At 42.9% G+C, this 21,908-nt stretch overlaps 1 protein-coding gene across 2 annotated transcripts in view; it reads left to right on the top strand.

Annotated features, from left to right (window-relative positions):
• The window catches only part of NAAA (N-acylethanolamine acid amidase), a 389,727-nt gene that overhangs the window by 279,016 nt on the left and 88,803 nt on the right, over positions 1-21,908 (top strand). For both annotated transcript variants that reach the window (XM_078676390.1, XM_078676391.1), the window contains exons 7-8: positions 1,114-1,176; positions 10,997-11,063. In XM_078676390.1, coding sequence (XP_078532516.1) covers positions 1,114-1,176; positions 10,997-11,063 — 130 coding nt within the window. The remainder of the gene's footprint in view (positions 1-1,113; positions 1,177-10,996; positions 11,064-21,908) is intronic.

Genomic DNA, 21,908 nt, shown 5'->3' with positions numbered 1-21,908 from the left:
GAACACCATGTCTGTGATTGCTTTTAAATAAAGCAATTTTTTATGTCCAAATTCAGCCCGTTTTCTTTCAATGAAAACAGGATGTGTTCAAACAAACAAAAATGTAACTAACATTTTTTAAGAGTAGTCAGTGGTTTGTGGGATCAACATTTTTCTTCATCATTCTCGCAGGGGAAGGAATCCCTTAGGGACCACTTTCCTTTTGCAAATGTCTTACCACTACATGTTTGTAGTTAGTGAAGTATTAATGTTTGCCACCAGATAAAACATGAATGCATACCATTCATATTCAATATTTGGGAAGGAAGCTCTAAACATGCCCCTTGTGAATCGATATTGAGTTGCAAACCTAAATAGTGGGTCATTTACATTTTACAGAATCACAATTCGTGTTTTATACATACTAAAAGGCATTTTTGCAGTTGCAAATACCTTTATACTTTTCAGTGCTCTGAAGTGACGAAGACAAGTGGCAGTGGAGGCTACTATAATTGCTTATTGGTGGGGTGAGTGGGGGGAGAAAAACATTCAAAACTAAACACATAATTAAAATTATTAAAATTGCACTTACCTCCTGCTCCGATAGCCGTCGCCTTGCTCCTCTCTCCCCATACTCTACTCCGTCTGCACACTGCGCAGGCTCCCAGAGGCCACTTAGACAGTGCTTGAGACCCTATAGTATTTCTCCAACCCCGCTGTGCAACACAGCTGGGTTGGGTAAACCTAAGTGCGCATGTCTGATTGACTGGCCTAAAATGGCCAGCCAAACAGACGTGTACTCAAAAGTGCCCACCACTCCTACCCTTGCAATGCCTATCACACAGAATTTCCTGGCCGTATCCTGCTAAAGACTCGCTTCATCAGCTGTCAGACAGGCAAAAATAAAATGATAATAAAATGCCTTTATTATCATTTTATTTTTCCTCTTGTTGCTGGGGGGCGGCGCTCTAAAGCCATTGCGGAGAGGCCGCCCCTAGCAACTTGTCCATGTTTTATAAAAATCTGTATGCATAAATATGAATACTTACATGTTGTCCTTATCGTTCAGAGAATTTGAAATATATTTGTTTCTCTGTAAACACTTCTAAATGTGCTTTATATTATTTACTGCAGGTGGTTCCGTGTTGAGACGAACTATGACCACTGGACAACACCGCCTCCACTAGATGATCGAAGGTAAGTTTTATTGTTAGCTGCAACTTCAAAAAGTAAAATGTTCCTGATGATTGACTTGTTTCTTCAGTGTTCAGAGTGAAATTATCGGTATAAAGAGGGAAGATTGAGTTATATATGAAGTTACTTCACTCCCTCTTGTGTAAATTGAATGTTATTATTATAACATCCACAAATCGTGTTATTATGACAACACACTCGTATTATTTAAATGTAAGTAATTCTTGTAACTGATGCAATGCTTGTTTATATCAGTTGTCACAAATAGCAACACTTCATTTGTCAACTGTTTACTATTTTGTAATGGCATTTTTATTTAGAAATATGATGTATCTACACAAGTCTCTGTAACACCCATTGAAAATATGGAGTAGACAAGACAAAGATTCCCATAGAACAGGGTGCTTACACTTTATTAGTAAAATTTTCAACACTCTGCATTGTTTTTATAAACAAATATAATACCACTTTACATTGTTGAGCGATTGTAGTAAATTAAAAACCTCTTCAAGTACTAATGGACCAGATAAGGGTTGTTTCAAGAAGGTCTTCAACACAGCAGTGGCGGCTCGAGAGGGAGTGCTGCGGGCGGTGAGGCAGGGGAGGTCTAGGGTGGGGGGGGGGGTAGTGGACTCTGACATACGGCGGAACAGAGTAAAGTAAGTAAATAAATAAATAAAAAATTTTCCTTGCGCGCCCTGCATCACCAACTAGGCGATGCAGGGCGCGCAATGTAATTTGTTTTACTTATTTATTTACTTACTTTACTCCGTTCCGCCGTATGTCGGAGTCCACTACCCTCCGACCCTGCCCCTCCCCCACCGCCCCACAGCATTCCCTCTGTTAGCTGCCACTGCAACACAGGTGTTCCTCTGGAATCATGTTGGGAGTAATGTGAGCCATTGCAGATGTAGGGCAACGGCCAAAGGACCTTCTAGGTCCAAATAGAGTAGCTTCCACAGGGAGTAACTCTTTATCTTCGACACCCTTAACCAAAGGACATTAGATCTATGGTAGATCTTGTGGAAATGGAAAGAAACCCTGGTCACGTGACCGGATCTCAAGTACTTCTTTGGCCAAGCTAAATACAGGTTACCCCCATAGCAACCAATGGATTAATCAAGTCCAGTGACCTCGTTCCTAAGTAAAGCCTCAGAGCCAGCCAAAAAGATGCGGCAGCAAGGATTAAGAAAGAATGGATACCTGGATAGGAGAGAACTCTATCCTTCTAGAAATATTAAACTACCCAGCAATGTCCCATGGAAAAAATAAACAAATGGGATAAATGCAGTTTTGGTTTAGTTTGTATGTCTAAACATAAAAGTCAGCATCCTCAAACTACATGTAAAGCTATTGAAGAATATTGACTACAAATATATTGCCACGGTAATCACATATAGGGAAGTATATAATTACAATTCTTAACTGCACAGCTTTTTAGCTTCATAAAATGTTGGTAGTCAATATCGTAGAGTCATGATTAAAAGAGTTCCAGATAGTGGTAGAACAGTTTGAAACTATGAGTGACCGTTTTAACGATGCCACAACTGTAAAGTATTCTATAGTAATACATTTTCAGAATCACACCTACACAATTGAACAAAAAAACATATACAGAAACAACAAACCAGTTTTCCTTTCTCTTAAGTCTCAGTCACTGCTTGGATCTAAGCAGGTCACGTAGAAAGAGGAAGATGTAGAGTGAAACATATACACTGGGCAAGATGGCGGACTGAAGACGCCACTACGGTGCAGCCTGAGTCTGTAGCTCCCTCACCTCGATGCTTTTGCCGATGATCATACGGACCTAGTACCCTCTGATTCCCTCTGATTCAACTGGCTAAACCTAACGCCAAAACGATAAAAGAGAAAACCTGCTCAAAACTTTTTCCTACAACTTCGCATGAAGGTAATTACCTTTGGGAGAACGGCGGATGCGGCTTCTGTTTCTGGTCGGACACGCCGGTCGGGACGCTCTCTCTCCTGGGACGGGCTGGGCTCGCTGGGCTCGTTGGATGCTGTATTCTTGGCTCGGCTCTTCGGGTCTGGGTCGTGGTCTCGGCCCCTACACCTGGCGGACGATTGGAGTGCCTGACATGGAGAGTGCTCGGGGGAGGCTGGGCTCCGAAGAATCTTCCAAGAGGCCCACGGGCTGCGAGGGGTGTCCCGACAGCAGTAGCGGAGGAGGGCGGTATTCAGGGAACTGTTTCCACCGCTGCGAGCACTGCACCGGCTGAAAATCTGAAGACAACGGATGCGAAGGTTTCTGTGAAGGCTTCTGTATGTGCGCCAGCTTTGATCACTGGAACGAGCTCACAAACCTCGGAGACTGCAGGGAGACAGGACAAGGTTGAACTTCCATCTGGTAAGCAGCAAATCATCCGTCCCTCTCTGTTTACTGCCACTGATAAAAGTGCATTGATTAAGTCTAAAACTGTTTTTGCCACTGTTACTGCCGCAGTTAATGGCACTAAAGACAGCAAAGTAGGCACCACGTTGAATGATCAATTGAATGTGGAAACTACGGAGAGTGAGCAGCGGGATGTGGGAGAAGATCTGATTAAAGATACAGCTGATATGACCGAGGTGACTGATAGGATCGAAGGCCCTATAGACGGGGATACACATGTAGTGGTGGCATCAGAGGTCTCAGCTGACAAGGAGAAGGAGCTGGAATTGGAGTTGGCAGACGCGGACGCGGAGCTAGACCTAAGTGGCTCTGAACAGAATAATGCAATAAACGCCGCAACTCCTAGTACCTCGGAACAGACTAAGTCGGTGCAGGCCACCGCTGCGCAAAAAATACTCAACAGCAGCGAATTAAATAAACCCCCCGGCGATCTTCTCTTGGGGAACATGGAAAAAGCTGATGCCTCTAATGATGAGTACGAGGAACTGGCCGATGAGGAGGAAGACGGGGGGGTGTATTCTCCCCTGGACGCAGTGAAGCTGCTTGCTCGGAAAAAAGGAAGGGGCAAGGCCAAAAGTAAGGTTAAGAACAAGAAGAATATTAACCCCTCCACTCTTTCTATGGTTATATCATTTTCGAACACTAGAGGCAAACCTATCTTGGACGAGAGTCCACTGCGAAAATGGATCCAGGCCAAGAGGGGGGTCAAAACCATGGCATTACGGCTATCAGGAACTAGTCCGACGGAGCCGCCCCTACCCTCTCAAGACGTGTGTAGCAATTCTATCTCTCCTAAATGCCTCAATCGGTCTCTTACGGATAGAACTTTAAAGTCTACCATAGTAGAGGGGAGACACCCGCAGGCAGTAATGGAGGGAAGAGAGGGGGCTAATAGCACGGCTCCTACTCACATTGTTAGCACAACCCCTCTTACAATAGCTTCTACGGCTGAGGTGAACAGGAATTATTGTATGGGCACGCATATCTCTTCAAAATCATCTTCTGAGACACTACCTGTATGGATAATCCGCCTGGCCACCACAGTCTGAGAACCCTTCTCTAGCTCTAATTCTGCACACTATGACCGAACAGTGGCATGAAGCTCAACAACTCTTTTTGCAGTTAAAAGAAGATAATACCAAGATGCAAAATTGTCTACTTGAGGTTAATAGCAAAATGAGTGGCATTACCCAAGAGGTAGAATAATTACAGCAGAGGGTTGTACTGGTGGAAGAACAGTCAGCAGGTACAGAGCTAAAGTCTGCCCGCCATGACGAAGAGATCCGGGCTTTGCAATATAAAATCAAGGATTTGGAGAACAGACAGCAAAGGCAGAACCTCAGACTCTTTGGGATTCCAGAGGGTTCAGAAGGCTCAGACCCTCGCGCCTACATCAACAAACTCTTTCAGCGTGCCTTTCCCGACTTGGCAGACTGGTACTGGGACTCTCAATTGCAGAGAGTTCATAGACTGCCTTTAGTAAATAGAAACAAAGGAAGCAAATTCCCCCGTCCTTTCCTGATCTTTTTTGGGAATTTCTTACTTAGGCAGGCTGTCTCTTTGAAAGCAAGATCTAAGTCCCCAATAGTGACAGAAGATGTAATCTTTTTTGTCAGGTCAGATTTATGTAAGAGCACAATGGAGAGGCGCTGGAATTTACGACAACTGATTGATTCCTTTAAGTCGGCAGGTGCACAGGTTTTTCTCCAGGAACCGGCCTGCCTAAAAGTCATCAAAGCAGGTCATACGTATTACCTCAATCAGGTCAAGGAAGCCGAGGCGGTGTTAGCAAAAATTACTACTCTATAAAGGTGTTAGGACGAATAAACTTTCAGAAATATAATGGTGGTCGACAAGGTGCTGATTAATTGATACTGTACTCGGGGGGGTCTAAGATTTATACATTTGAGGGTGAGGGTTCTTTAGACAGCTGCACCTACAGGTGGCTGCCCATCCAGCGGAAGCGGGTACGTGAGGGGGGCTTTCCCACATGGTACGGGGGTGGAGGGCAGGGAAGGGGGCGGTAGAGGGAGGGGGGGTGGTGAGGAGGGTAAAAAACAGAAAAGGACATGACAAGTCTAAGTGAGAGTAACTGGGCAGTTTTCAAACCAGAAATGAGCACGAACTCAAGTAAAGGGACAGATCGTATTGATTTAATATTTATTCAAAATGTGGCATTTTAGATGCCTAGCCTGGAATGTGTCCGGCTTGAATAATAAAAACAAAAGAAGCTTGGTCTATGAGGAATTGAAAATGTATGATCCACATTTGGTTATGTTAACAGAAAGGCATATATGTTTTAAGGATAAGAAACTTTTGGGCCAATTGGGATACGAAAGGGTGGTATGTACTACTTTAAATGCTTCTATTTGTGGAGTGGCAATTTTGAAGAAGCGACAATTACACGGGGAAGTGATTAAAACTGCTGCAGATAATGGGGGTCGATGGGCACTTGCGCAAATGCGGGTAGAAAATTGTAACTTTGTTTTTTGTGCCATTTACGGGCCGAATACGGATGAACCACGCATTTTTGATTGGTTGAATGTAGAATTACTTTCTTGGGAGGGAGAACTCATTCTGATGGAGGATTTTAATAGTTTGCTAAATTATGAACAGGATGTGACGAAGAGAGGGATATTCCGACGCATGCGTAAAACCAGGGCTGCAAATCTGGAATTAGCAAGGATACATAATGTGAAAGATGTATGGCGGAATCTCCATCCTGGTATACCTGGATACACCTACTATTCATCCCCCCATAAATTATGCTCACATATAGATCTGACGTGGGCATCAGATGAATTGATTGATACAGGACATATGGAGATCTTTCCAAGAATATCATCTGATCATAACCCTATACTTTTTACATTATGTATAGTCCAAAGGCCATTAGAACAGCGGCCTTTTACGTTCCCTAGATATTTACTAACAGATGTAGTATTTGTAGCAGGACTTAAGGAACATATAAAAGAATTTATTGAAATCAATATTAATACTGCTACTCTTTTATCAGTGTGGGATGCCTGCAAAGCCTCAATAAGGGGTCTAGCGCAACAATATGTATTTAAACAAAACGCATTGCATAAGAAAGAAACCACGGTGGCAACCGCTAATATTTTGCTAGTTGAAAAACAATTAGCTGATAATCTTAGGGCTGGTGGGCTGAGCATTCAAGACATTGCTCAATTAGAAACTAAACTTGTTACTTTTCGTTCAACTATTAAAAGCTCCCTCAGGGAGAAAAATAGTCGTAAAAAACTTAAATATAAACTTTCCCAATATGAATGCGGGGATAGAGTAGGGAAACTCCTGGCCTATAAAGTTGCTGACGATCGGGCAACGGCTTTAATTAAATCCATTAAAGGCCCCAATGATATTCTATACTCCTAACCTGCACAAATTATGGGACAATTTGTCTCATATTATGAAAACGTATACACTCCCGAGAGTAGGAGTACGGAAGATCAGATACAATCTTATATAAAAGAGAAACTACATGTAAGAGAATGTTTAGATCAGGAAAGTATTGACCAATTGGAGGCGAAGTATACACTAGCAGAGTTGCGTCTTGCTGTTTCCTCTCTTCCATCTAACAAGGCGGCAGGTGAGGATACACTTCCGATAGAATTATACAAAATTTGCGCGGATGAAATTTTGCCTCCTTTTTTGTTTAGTAATTAATTTAGTTGGTGTTACAGGGAAGGCCCCGGACTCCTGGAAAACAGCTAAAATTATGTTTTTTAAAGAAAAAAAATAAACCACCTATGGAATGCGGGTCTTATAGACCTATCTCTCTGATAAACGCTGACGCTAAAGCCTACTCCAAACTTTTAGCAATGCGAATGGCACCTCTCATGCTGCATTTGGTAAATGATGAACAGCATGGCTTTGTCGTAGGGAGGGATACTACCATCCATGTCAACATGGCCATCACTGCCTTCGACGTGGCTGCAACTAATCTCACTCCACTCGGTATGATACTTTTAGACGCAGAGAAGGCATTTGAACGAGTGGGGTGGGATTATTTGTGGGGGGGTCTTGAAGCAATTTGGCATTAAAGGGCGCTTCCTTAGAAGCATACAGGCATTATACAGAGACCCCAACGCTGAAATCAGCTATGCTGGGTCACTCTCATCAACTTTTGCGATCTTAAGGGGGACTCGGCAGGGGTGTCCGCTATCACCCCTGCTATTTGCTCTCTCTATGGAGCCATTTATTAATGCCTTGCAAGCTCAAGTTAAGATTGTACCGATGCAGCATGAAGACAAAATTCTTAAAATAACTGCATATGCGGACGATTTAGCCATTTATACCACTAATGTGGTGGATGCACTAGTAGGAATAACGGAAGAAGCTAATAACTTTGGAGCTACCTCCGGCTATAAATTAAAAATTAACAAAACACAGGTTATCATGAATTATCAAGCCAACTCTTTAGTGCAAGGACTTTGTAAGTCCGCAGTCTACTTAGGGGTAATGATCTCTTCCAAGATTACTGAAATAAATACATTAAATTATGATCCCTTATTAAAAGAGGCAACCATGTTGCTTAAAAAATGGCACAAGATCCCGCTTAACCTACTTGGTCGAATTAACTTGATCAAGATGAACATCTTGCCGAAATTTTTATTTTTTTTCCGCTCCATTCCTTTTCGGGTTAATAACTTATTTTTTTTAAAACTAGATGGAATCTTCAGCAGCTTTATCTGGGGCTAGAAGGAGGCTAGAAGGTCTATGTCTACATTAAAATTACCACTTGAAAGAGGGGTTCTGAATTTTCCTATCAGTTCATGCTTGGTACTAACTCAAAACAATTCTTGGCAAAAGTGCAAGACCCAAATTATTTTAAACGTGTAAAATTTAAGACTGCGAGAGATGCAGTACGTATTTGGAACCTGATTTTGAGTAATTGTGACACTTCCTTTTATCATACTGAGCTACCACTCTGGGACAATCCAGGGCTTCCTGATATTTTTAGTGATAAAACTGGGCGGGACTGGGCTAAGTATGGAATCAAGACGCTAGGAGACTTATATGGCACAGATGGTTTTCTACAATTTGCAACATTGAAAATTTTGTACAACTTGCCCGAAGTAATGATATACAAATATATTCAAATGAAGGATTATCTGATACGTAAGATGAATTTGAAACAAATTAATAGCTCAGATATCTGGACTTGCTTTTATTCTACTAAAAGGAAGTCACAAATTCGTCTGGGATACAAGTGTCTTGGTCAAAATAAACTGGATGACTGCCCTAGATTGGCGTTAGAATGGACTACTGATTTAGGATCTAATGTGACATCCCAGAATATTTCAGCCTCTTTAGTTAATATTAATAAAGTAGTTCACTCTTCTAGTCTGAAACTACAATTATATAGGACGGTTAGTCAACTTTATTATACTCCATTAAAAATATCTAAATGGTCACAAAACAATCCAGGTAGCGATCGCACTAAATGCCCCAAATGTGGTCTGGTGGCGGCAGACCTCATACATATGATTTATGCATGCCCATCATTAACCAAATACTTGTCAGAAATCGAAAATATTTTACTTCAAAAACAGTTGATTAATACTTCAATCACTGCACCTTTGGTATTACTATCTATATACTCTACGGGCATCACCAATAGGAATTGGTTAAGCATAGCTCTGGCCTGTGCCAGATTGGTGATAGCCAGGGCTTGGATTTCGCAGAACCCCCGTCACACGATCGAGTGGTGGAATCTCTTACATGAAATTTACACTATGGAGGGTGCACTGGTCAGGAGCAGAGGCTTAAAAGCAACTGTTAAGTTCGGAAAGATCTGGGACAACTTTTTGTACATTTTATACTGATATAGTTAACGGAACCTATGTGTTCAAGCTGGCGCTATTGATTTAGTATGGCTAAGAATTTCTATTTCTTTGTTCATTTGTCTTTTATTTCAGCATGTAGATCTGTACCTGTAATAACTGGAATTTTTCTTTTTGTATGTATACGAAAAATGCTGCTCTCCTTGACTTGCTTGTCAATAAAAAAAAATTAAAAAAAGAAACATATACACTGGATTTCATTTTCAACCCAGAACAACATCTCAACCTTATTTGGAGGCATTTGTAACTTTAAAACAAAGGGCCATTAAGACACAGTGCAATTTAGTGACAGGAACAAAATAATTCATGGAGTAGCAGAGGCCCCTTTTCACAGTCTGTAGTTTGTGAAGTATACTCAGTTTGAAAGCGACAGAACTCATTTCAATGTTTGCAATAAGCTGCATGCTATCCCTAATCCAACAAGCTGAATATTGTCAGCTGTTGTCATGCACCAGACCTAAAACCCACGAATAATTAATTTTCAGAAGAACCCAAACATAATTGACAACAGGAAGCTGGTAGTAGCGCCCCTTTCTTGAGCAACCCCCATGAAGAGGGTTAGGGAATGCAGTCAGAAGATGAAATTTGCATTATAATTTTAAATATATTGTGTGCAGGCGCATCTGTACATTGTGAGCAAAAGAAGCTGTGAATTTAACAACATGTTTGTAGAACGCAGAGTAAAACAAACAAATTAGTCACGATTAGTAGATCGCACTGTGCCTGCAATTACATAACAGGCTGAGTCATCCAAACAAGAAGCACTTCTGAAACAAACAAAAAAAATGTTTACCAACACTTAAAGTTTACTTGAGCTCCACCATCCAAACTAAAATGGAACACAAATGGGGCAGTGTAACCTCCCACGACATGCAATGACCTTGCTGGATAGCCCATCTAAAAAAAATGACAATCCATGAAAAAACGAATAAAAACCTATGGCAAGGGAGCTGGAACATAACCCACTTTCTCTCTCTCTCTGCACTTTTTGTTTGACTTTTTTTTTAAAGAATTGATGCTTTGAGGTTTTCCAGACAGCTACAACTGTAAGTTGAGTTTTAAAGGAATTCACAAATATTTTCTAGGACTGTGCTTAGAAAACCGTATAGCTTTCCAGACTTTCAGACTGTTAGTTTTATGAATCTCTAAAAAATGTGTAAAACTACACCCACACACAGGAGCAAAAATCTCCGACCATAGTTTCACACATTTGGTTTTGCATCGGACCTCATATGTCTTTCTTTGTAACCACCTCAAAATTACAATTTGTGTAATGATAGATGACTTTAAACCGATGAGTGAGGATATCTGCACCTTTTAATGAAGGATGACTATATCCTTTAACATGTACTTCAATAATACATATATTATTGGATGCACTGGTGCAGATGCATAATGCTGTCACACTACAATGCAGAAGTAATCAGAAGAGCCATTATCTACTCTACCATATTTTACAGTAGATTTTGTAATTTTTCTACTTCTTACCAAATGAATTAGCAATGAAAAAAGGTTCTCGTGCATGAGTACTTTCTTACTGTTTCCACAGAACTGCAGCCAACAAGGCAATGAATGCAACCGGGCAAGAAAATATCAATTTGGATACTCTTTATAAGGTAATTTTGTAACTTTGACTTCATGTTCAGGTCATTGCCTGCTTGTACGAAAGGGTGTTTGGTGTCCCAGTGATGTAGAGATTTGCTACAATTAATCTGTATAGCCTAAATTACGGGTAGAAGTGATCCAGTAAATTAAATGTGCATACACTGTACAGATGGTGTTCTAAAAGTAAGAACCATGGGACCAGGCATATCTGCTTGCTTCCACATACAGTATTTCTGTGGGCATCAAAGTGTAGAAAGGGGGGCTCCTGAAGAGGGAAACTTCAGTTCCCGTGTTAAACATCTTTAATAAAACACATTACAAACAATTTGGCTTCCATTCGTAAAGCTGTTTTAAATGCAATGTAGACTATTTGTTTCTATTTTATTGAACCCTATTCAACTGATCAACATTCTGTTCAAATTAAGGAAACGCGTACAAGGGAGAAGTCAAAGGAGATAAAACAGCACACTAATCTTACATGTGAACACCTCATTGCCCTACACACTGATGAAGGAGACATCTGATCATAACTGCTACAAACCTCTCCCTGCCCCAAATTGGTTTCAACTTGAAACTTTCTTGCTCAGATTTCTTCTAAAAAAAAAGCTTGAGCATTCTTCTCATGGAGAAATTTTTGCTTTTATTTTGGCTGGGTAGCTGGCCATGGATGTTGTATCCAAGAATAGCACTTCCTTCCTGATCTTCATGAGTTCCTGTTCCCTCTCCAAGGAGTCCAGGTCTCTGGATGATAAAACCTCATTGGCCTTCAGACCTTGACTACTATTTCAAGTCACCGCTTGAAACATTTTCTCTCCATATTCCATATATCGCACAATTCAGAAAACTTACTCTCTCTCCAGTTATTGATGTATGGCTTGGAGGTAAAAAAGAGCTACTACTTCATGTTGTGTCTTTTGCTGACATGTTGGCATGGACTGCTCCAGTCCGAATAACCTGCAGGTATGGGTAACTTCTCTCAAAATTCATGCAGGTTCAATCAGCCTAGGTAGCAATTCAAACAAATCCCCCTCCATACATATGCACAGCTGCATCCTCAGGCTGCCATCCCCTAATACTCACCAGAACCTAATCCTTTGTTTATGCAGCTTTAAATCTGCTCTTGTACCTTGTTCTGGCATTGCTTGTAAGCTGTCTTTGCATTCTTATCATGTATTTGTGTGTATTGTATTGTATTTATAATACATGCTATTGTTCTCTATACATTACTTAGGCACAAGCACCCCATAAATAAAATAAAATGAAAGAGGTAATCGAGCTGGATGAAACTTTAGTCTAATTTATTGTTTCTTTTGGATTTTAATGCAGTTGTAAAACACTTGCAAAACTAGTAATGGCCCAAGACTTACCATATCAAACAGAAATCTTTGGAGACATTGTGTGGCTCAATTACAACAAATAGATCTTCAAGTGAAGTCTATGATTTAGAGTAATAGTTTTGTTAATTATGTAGTTTCTGCGTCTTTTTTGAGATGTTTGATAGATGCCAAAATAACAAATCCAAGCCAAATACAGAAATAAAAATTGTACCTGAAATTAAATATAAGATTGGCACAGTTTGGTTGTGTTCAGACTCATCTGTGAGGTGCAGGTTGATCCTGTGTCCCATTGAGTTACTGGGCAAGGTCTGGGAATACCCATTGAAGGTTGAACACCACTGAGAATAACAAGTGGTGGAATGCTGAATTAATACCAGCCACTTTCCAGTTAGTTGTTTTTTTTACTTCAGACCGGAAGCACCCATATTCAATTTAGCCTTGAACCTGCTCCAGTAGGATTAGTTAGGAACCGCCAAGACACATCTCCTCTGAACAAGAGCACACGCAACCCCAGACAGTTTTGAGCCTTGTTGAACCTTATCATAAATAACACTATACTTAATCCTCACCCTAAACCTTGAACCCAAGCTTACATTTTAGCCTCTACCTCCCCCTAGTCCAGACCTATGCTAGCTGCTAACATTAAGCTAGCACTTGCTCAGTGCCTCACCCTAAAACTAAAACTAAGCCTAAGACCTGAACCTAAATTCAATACAAACATTTGATTTTTTAATACCAATTTATTTTGATACAAAAGACATGTATTCAGCCTAAAATGCTTTAAAATAGTAAGTACGTAGTAAGTACAGTATTCCAGCTCTAGATAATTGTGATGTGAGCTTTTTCATGTTATTTCTTACAAGTGAATTTCATTCTCTCGGTGAAGGAACGCCGCTGTGAGGTCTCTGTAGACTCACAGACTCCTGCACGAGTGCTGAGCAGCTATCAGAATAAGCATTAGCAAAGCCAAAAGGTCTCACCTTTGAGAGAGCTATTGGTTTAGTTTATTTTGGCTGTGTTTTACATTAATGAAGCGTTTGAAATCATAAATAGTCACCACTGGCTCTAACGGCTGCTCATACCGACCTGAGAGGGGCTATGAGTCATAGCATACCTTACCCACCTCCCACCCCTTTCGAGTGTCTGGTGGGCCTTGAATGAGTGCATCCTGAGAGAAATTGACAAGCACCAACCAGGAGGAGGACCCAGCACGGTAGTAACAGCGGCCCTCCCAAACAATCAAATGGGAAATCCAAGCGGCCCTAAGCCCACATTCATGGTCGAGAAACTGGTGCAGGAGGATGAAACAGCAAAACCTTTGCTAAGGACCTCCCTGGGTGGCTCCGCTGGGGTGACAGATGAAATGATGAATAAACTATCAAATTCTGACAGCCATGGAGGACCCGAGAGCTGCCCTGGAAGCACAAATTAACACAGTTGTCACTAACCTCAGCTTATTATGCAATGACCAACTGAAATTGAGTGATCGTTTCCAGCAGAAACCATATTGGAAGACTTGCTTCCTCACACTACAGATATTAGTAGTACAAAAAGGGGGTGGTGATGGACGGAGCATCTGAACCAATCAAACACTCACACCCAGTCAAAAGATCTGGGTTTAATCCATCACCGTTCTTTAGCCCACTCTGCCACCCCAGTTCAGACATGGCTATATGCAAATCAGTCTGACCCTGTGCCTCATGGGAACAGTCCAGCCCGAACTGCCAAGCCATGCCTTCCCTGGACCGGAAACAAGCTTTCGAGGACCGGTTTCTGGCATTACAGCCGTCTTCAGCCTGGCTTGCTTGAATCCAGTGGCAAAGTGAGCAAGGGACTCACGTCTGAGCATACCCTGCCACACTTATGGCGGCCAAAGCGGTACAAAAAGGGGGTGGTGATGGACGGAGCATCTGAACCAATCAAACACTCACACCCAGTCAAAAGATCTGGGTTTAATCCATCACCGTTCTTTAGCCCACTCTGCCACCCCAGTTCAGACATGGCTATATGCAAATCAGTCTGACCCTGTGCCTCATGGGAACAGTCCAGCCCGAACTGCCAAGCCATGCCTTCCCTGGACCGGAAACAAGCTTTCGAGGACCGGTTTCTGGCATTACAGCCGTCTTCTGCCCGGCTTGCTTGAATCCAGTGGCAAAGTGAGCAAGGGACTCACGTCTGAGCATACCCTGCCACACTTATGGCGGCCAAAGCGGTACAAAAAGGGGGTGGTGATGGACGGAGCATCTGAACCAATCAAACACTCACACCCAGTCAAAAGATCTGGGTTTAATCCATCACCGTTCTTTAGCCCACTCTGCCACCCCAGTTCAGACATGGCTATATGCAAATCAGTCTGACCCTGTGCCTCATGGGAACAGTCCAGCCCGAACTGCCAAGCCATGCCTTCCCTGGACCGGAAACAAGCTTTCGAGGACCGGTTTCTGGCATTACAGCCGTCTTCTGCCCGGCTTGCTTGAATCCAGTGGCAAAGTGAGCAAGGGACTCACGTCTGAGCATACCCTGCCACACTTATGGCGGCCAAAGCGGTACAAAAAGGGGGTGGTGATGGACGGAGCATCTGAACCAATCAAACACTCACACCCAGTCAAAAGATCTGGGTTTAATCCATCACCGTTCTTTAGCCCACTCTGCCACCCCAGTTCAGACATGGCTATATGCAAATCAGTCTGACCCTGTGCCTCATGGGAACAGTCCAGCCCGAACTGCCAAGCCATGCCTTCCCTGGACCGGAAACAAGCTTCCGAGGACCGGTTTCTATATAGCCAGTGTCTAACCCAGGGTGGTGTGGAGTGCAAAAAAACGATGGATTTAGGCCCAGATCTTTGTACTGGGGTGAATGTATGACATTGTTCTACATTCTGTCCATCAACTGTGTTTTTTTGCAATTTTCACCCCGATTGGGCTGGGTATGCTCAGACGTGAGTCCCAGGCTCTCCACACCACTGGAGTCAAGCTATCCAGGCTGAATGAAGGCTGATAGCCAGAAACCGGTCCTTGGATGCTTGATTCCGGTCTGGGAAAGACATGGCTTGGTAGTTCGGACTGGACTGTTCCCATGAGGCACAGGGTCAGAGCTGATTTGCATATAGCCAGTGTCTAACCCAGGGTAGTGTGGAGTACAAAAAAACGATGGATTTAGGCCCAGATTTTTGTACTCTGGTGAATGTATGACATTGTTCTACATTCTGTCCATCAACTGTGTTTTTTACAGATATTAGTAAGCAGTTGCACAACCTAAAGGACAACGTTTGTATGCTGGAGGAGTGAGCGGAGGATGCAGAAGATTGTGCTCGTTGTAACGATCTGCACATCATAGGCATGCCTGGAAACATAGATCATCAACAAAACAAAGTGCCAGTACTGCTCAATGGTTTAGAAAATGAATAGAACAAAGAGCAACAATTCTCTCCTTTCTATAGACCACTATTTCAGTCCAGAGTTGAATCTTCAATAATCTTTTATTAGTCTTTTTATTTTTGGAATTCTTTTAGTTTTTTTGGGATTTATATATAGTAAGCAAAGGATTTCAACATTTTCCTTTTGATCTATTCAAAGTTTCTATTATAAATACATAGGAGGGGAGACTCCTAATGCTAAAATCTATATGTGAATATGTACAAGTGCGTGATGAAAGAAATTAGAAAGTGGATGATAAGCGTGATGGTTTACTCAGGAACATACATCAACCTCAAGCAAGCGAACATTTACACGTGAGTGACAAAAGAAAAGAAAAGGAAGGACTGTGGATCGTGTGGAAATGGAATCCCTGCACTGATCCTAGTTGAATCTGGCAGGTGATAACCACAAGAATAGTAGTTAGAAGAATATCTTTTTATGAAACAATCGATTTCTAAGCCATCAAACAATTCATAAATCAGTGGTACCTGATCTGTTATGGATGACTTTCATGGAAGGAAACTGTGGGGAAAAGAGCAATACACTATAAGTGTCTAATAATGTGGACTCATGATTTTTTTAAAAAGAGGATGAGGGAGGAACAGAAGACATTGTACTTACTAAGTCTGTAGGTGTCAATGCACAAATGACCTCCGCGAGGGATTATATCATAATTAGGCAGTGTAAATTCTTTTAATTCTTTTGGCCTCTCCTAGCGTCTCTGAAATAAATCAAACAGAAGCCATATTTCAGTTAGAAGGCAGGCTCCAGGTCATATTGTCCAGAAAAAGTGACCTCGCCGCCACTCTGTAATCCGACATTACAAACTCGTGTCTCTTTGCTGAAATTAGTGGGTTACTTTTTAATTTGGACGAGGAGTCTCCCTATGGCGTTGCCTACACTCGGGAAAGCGCCGTAATGTTCTTCCGGGTCTCCGTTAACATAGATGGCTCAAATCCGACTTGCTACATAGAATTGTGGCTGCAAAAATATATGGTGCCCTGAGGAGTGTCTGCACATTACTCTATGAAATGCATTCATCGCAACAGGGCTAGGCATCGGCTCCCATGAGCAGACCCACAGCCTATTGTTGCTATACTATTGAATTATTATGACAGGGCCATCAAACTTCAAAAGCCAGCACTGAAAGTCCGGTTATAATTGAGAGCTCTAAAGGAATGACCTTTCCAGACTTCATGCTAGAAGTTCAGCATTGTTGAGCCTCTCTCCTGTTATAAAGCGATTGCGTGAACTAGACCTAAAATATGCCATGGTGTTTTCAGTCCACCTGTAGATAGTGACAGGAGAGTGGACTCACTTCTTCATGGAGCCAGAAGATACTTGGCTTTGGAGCCAGAAGATACTTGGCTTTGGGTTGAACATTGCCAGAAAGACACTGTCTGTGAGAATATTGAAGCCAACTGACCGCGGCGCCCTAAGATGCAATACCGTTGACCCAAACAGAGATAAGACCACACATTGCGGGCCCATTTGTCCTCCCGGGAGTAGATGCATTAAGGCCGGCAACTGGCAATCAAGATGGTAACTGCATTGAATGCAAAGGACACCTATCCTATAGAGAACAAGGCTGAAGAAACTCAGGAAGTGCCTGCAACATTGACAATTCCAAAATTTTACCAGTGGTGACACAGCAAACAGATACTATCCTTTACACTTAATGTTGTGATATTAGATGATATCATCATCATCAAAAAATCTTTATTTCGGCTAAATTGCCATAAAAGACAATGCACCACAGAAATACAATAAAACAGACAAATGCATTATTTAAAAAAAATTAATCAAAAGTCATAAAAACAATAGCCCAGTTCCTTAGTACATAACAACCTACAAGGGGCTATAGTTAATCCATTAAAAGATTGAAATGCTAAAAAGTAATTACATGTGATGATATTTAAAATTATGCAGTTAGTCTAGAAGCCTGGGTAGCAGACTTCTTCTCTTCCACCAGAAGGTTTCCAAGTATTTTGCTACCGCACACACTACCATGGTGGAGAGGTCAGTTTTAAGAACTCTATATGCCTGCATGCAGTGAGTAAAGCCTAAATTTCTGCAGGCCGGGACTATCCACTTCCTTATCGCCTGCCCATAAGTTCGACAGAAGAAGAGTATATGCAATTCAGTTTCTTGGTCGTAGTTACACCCAGGGCAGTGACTCAGCGGGGTGTCAGTCCACTTACTAGTGAAGGCGCGATTGGGAGACTTCCATACCTCCACTATAGGTACAATTTCCTAGTGTTAGATGGAAATATAAAATCTAGGAATCCCTCTAGTTTGTAGATATCCTTAGTCTTTAAGAAGGAGTCGGTCAAGGTACCTGACTGTATGCCCTGTCTCTTTGCCACAATTTTACTTTCCTGGTACAGTGAGAGTAACTGTTTCCTTGAAACCGTGGAGCAGGCGGTCGCAGGGTTAAGCCACAGGTTAGGTATTCCCAAGCGTATAAACTCATTTTTTATGTGCTGGAACCAGAGGATATTCCCTGCGATCGGATAGTTCACGATTTCTTGAAGCTCCGACCTATAACATTCCAACTCTGGGGTGGTCCAGACTCTCCGCCATAAAATTAGGGGCCTAACACCCAGATCTTCATCAAGTGGCCTCAATCCCAAATCGAGCCTCATTGGCAAAAGGGGGATACTAGGGGGGAGAGATAAAAGCTGCCTAATAAATTTGTTCTCCGTTACCACTGGCTCCTGATTGCACGTATGGCCCCATAGTTCACTACCATACATAACCGCCCCCCTAGCCTGCGCTCTATATATCTCTAGCGGGGGACCAATTGCCTTGATGGAAGATTTGTTTTTATTTATGAGGGCGATGACTCCTCCCGCCATTTGGGCGAGTTTGAGTTGCGATTTTGTCTGATGATGTTGCCAAGGCATATGCTCATTTAGAGTCACCCCCAAATATTCAAAGGTTCGGACCCTCTCCAGCCTATTTCCGCCAATGCAAGGGTTAGGGCGTGTTTTTAATGGGCGATTAAAAATCATATATTTGGTCTTGAGAGCATTAATCTCAAGACCATGGGTTCCACAAAATTCTTCAAAACCCTTGAGGACTCGTTGGATCCCCATTGGTGATTTAGACAGAAGCAGGGTGTCGTCGGCGAACATAATCGCCGGCACCCTGCTTCCGGCGAGTCTGGGGACATCGCCGTCCTGAACCTCATTTAAATGAGAGATTACCCCGTTGACATAAAGGCAAAACAGGGTCGGTGCAAGCACACAACCCTGTCTTACCCCCCTGTCAACTGGAATCTATGCGAAAGGGAACCATCCCCGCCACATCTAACCTGCGCATAGTTATTTGTATGAAGGCGGATGATCATATTAAGGAGGTGTTGTGGTACCCCCATATTGTACAGAACAGACCAAAGTTTGCTACGGGGTATGAGGTCAAATGCCACCCGTAGATCTACAAAAACGGTATAGAGGCTGCCACCCTCCATTTTTACCATTTTCCAGTGTAGAAGAGCCAAGCGGAAAATTTGGTCTATGGTGGAGACTTTCTTTCTGAACCCCGCTTGGTAAGGGCTCAGGACTGAGTGTTCAAGCATCCACTCCAGTAAGCGGTCGAGGATGAGCCTTGAGAAAACCTTTTGGGGGACATCTATAAGACTGATGGGCCTGTAGTTGGCTGGGAGCAGAGGAAAGCCCTTCTTAAAAATTGGTACAATCTCTGCCCCCAGCCAAGTAATAGGTACCTCTATCCCATCCAAAATTGAATTGAAGAGAACCTGTAAGTACGGAGTCCATACAGTTGGTTCATGCTTGAACAAGTCTCCGGGGAGCCTGTCCAAGCCCGGGGCTTTCTCCGCACCTAATTTATCAATTGCAACAGCAACCTCCTTTACTGTAAACTCGTTCTGAGACAGATCGAAGCCGGGGCCCCTCGGTAGGTTGCATATATCAACTGGCTGATCTGTGTTAGCCAGGGAATATAATGTGCGGAAGTGAGCCTCCCAAACACCAGGAGCAATATTAGCTTCTACTGCTGGTGTTGGATCCACAGAGCCGTTTTTGACAATCTGCCAGAATTTACGGGCGTCTCTAAAATTAAGAGCGCCCACCATTTCAGACCAATTATCATTATCCCACTCAGTCTTGGCAGCCTGTAGTTGATGTTTGTATTCTGTCCTTGTAGCCCTGATCAACACAGTGCCAGCCCTTTGCTTGATAGCCTCAAGGAGTTTGGCTTTGGCCTTTCTGCAGGCTGGGTTATACCATGAGGCTTTAGTTAATTTGCGGAGCTTTTTCTTTACTCGCGGGTTCAGCACATCTGCTATTGCATTGGTGAGCTGCAAATGGAGATCACCAAGTGCATTATGTTTCTCCACAGAAGGGCTTAGTAAAATTAGCTTTTCTACACTTTGAAGAACCGGTAAAATTATGGCATAGAGCCGGGAAACAGATGCTGGGTTCCCTATGACTTTTGCCCATCTTATTCTGCGTCTATCGCTAGATAGGATCGCACTATGGTCCGAGGGAGTATTGAGCTGCTGATTTTCAGTAATTATACCAGGGGACTGAAAGTACAGGATCAATGCATTGTGGTCACTTTCATCACATGGGATAACCTGGAAACTCCTTACCATAGCCCAGTTGCGGGTTTCCACAAAAATATAATCTATACGTGACTCAGACCCTAGTTTATTATAGGTGGGCTTCGGGGGAATATCCCCGCTAACCCGCCCATTACAGGCCCTTATTGAGTTATTGAGAGTCAGGGCCATGATTTGAGTAGCAAGCGGTGTCCAAGACTTAACCGGCAAACCCCCAACAGATGGTATATCCCATTGATCATGCTCCTCCAGTGTGGTACCTTCCAGGAAGGCTGGCAGTGGCTCAAATTGACAATTGAAGTCGCCCCCTGTCAGATATGGAGTACCTTGGGGGATGGAACCAAGGAAGGAGGATAGATCCTCAATAGTACCTGAGACACTGGACACACCCATTGGTCTTGAGTATACGTTAACTAGTATTAGTTTGGCTGCGTTAGGCCATTCCAGTACCACACTTCGGATATCCGCGGAATTGGTCTCCAATTTACTTGCGGAACATCCCAAGTGAGAACCCACCCAAATGAGTAGACCACCAGACGGGCGACCCTTCCCACCCCATTTAGCCTGGATAGCAAATGAGGCGAAACCTGTGCGATGGTGGTCTTCCCTGGCCCAGGTTTCCTGAAATAGACAGACATCTTGTGAGTCAATAAATGACCCCCAGTCTGGCAGGTCAAGTTTGTTCGATATTCCTGCCAGATTCCAGGAAACCAATGACAGGGAGCCTGGCTCCATGATTACTCTTGTTCTACAGTTCATAGGCCCGCTTACAGCCTGGAATAGTGGTGCCTACGTTGTTATTGGGCTACTGAGACCTTTCAGATGTATCATATCCTCGGTGTTAGTGTCGGGGGGGAACCCGTTGGACCTATATGGCTTTAAAGTTCATTAATCTCACCAGCTGGTTTGGGGAGTCAATCTACACCCTCCAGGTCATTTAAGGGATCAAACCTATTGTAGAGTGGTAGGGGGTGCAGTAACCTGTGGTGTGGGTTTGCTCCATGAAATCCTCTCTGGCCAAAATTTGGGAAAATATTTTGCCGTCCGCTGTTCATAGCCCCTGGGTAAAAGTATTCAAGGCCCAAGGATTGGATATCGCCCTCTCGGCCGAATCTAGGTTCCCTCCGAATATGTTCAACAGCCCAAGTGTCTCTAAAATTGACTAGGATGCAGTCCCCTTCAAGATCTTTAGGGTTGTTACCCACCCAGTGCACCCTTCTAACACCCAAAATCTCTGTTCTTGAGAGTGGAGGAAGGGTCCTATTCCTATCTAGCCAAAAGACCACCTTATTCTTTAGTTTCCTATGTGATTCCAAATTTCCTGCCCCCAGGGATCGCACCCCCACTAAAACTATTGTATAAGGTGCTGCCTCTGGGGGGAGGTTTAGGGTAGGAAGACGGTCTTTGATAATTTCCTTATTCTCTTGAGGTTGCCTATTTGGCCTTCTATCTGCCGGTAAGCTGCTAAATAGGGGCTGAGATGCACGTGCCGGGTCCATTGCCTTCCCACCCTGGCT

This window comes from Lissotriton helveticus, chromosome 2_1 (genome assembly GCF_964261635.1).
Source record: "Lissotriton helveticus chromosome 2_1, aLisHel1.1, whole genome shotgun sequence".
NCBI lineage: Eukaryota > Metazoa > Chordata > Amphibia > Caudata > Salamandridae > Lissotriton > Lissotriton helveticus.
The sequence above is the reverse complement of the archived record's forward strand: the minus strand, read 5'-3'. Positions and strand labels throughout refer to the sequence as shown.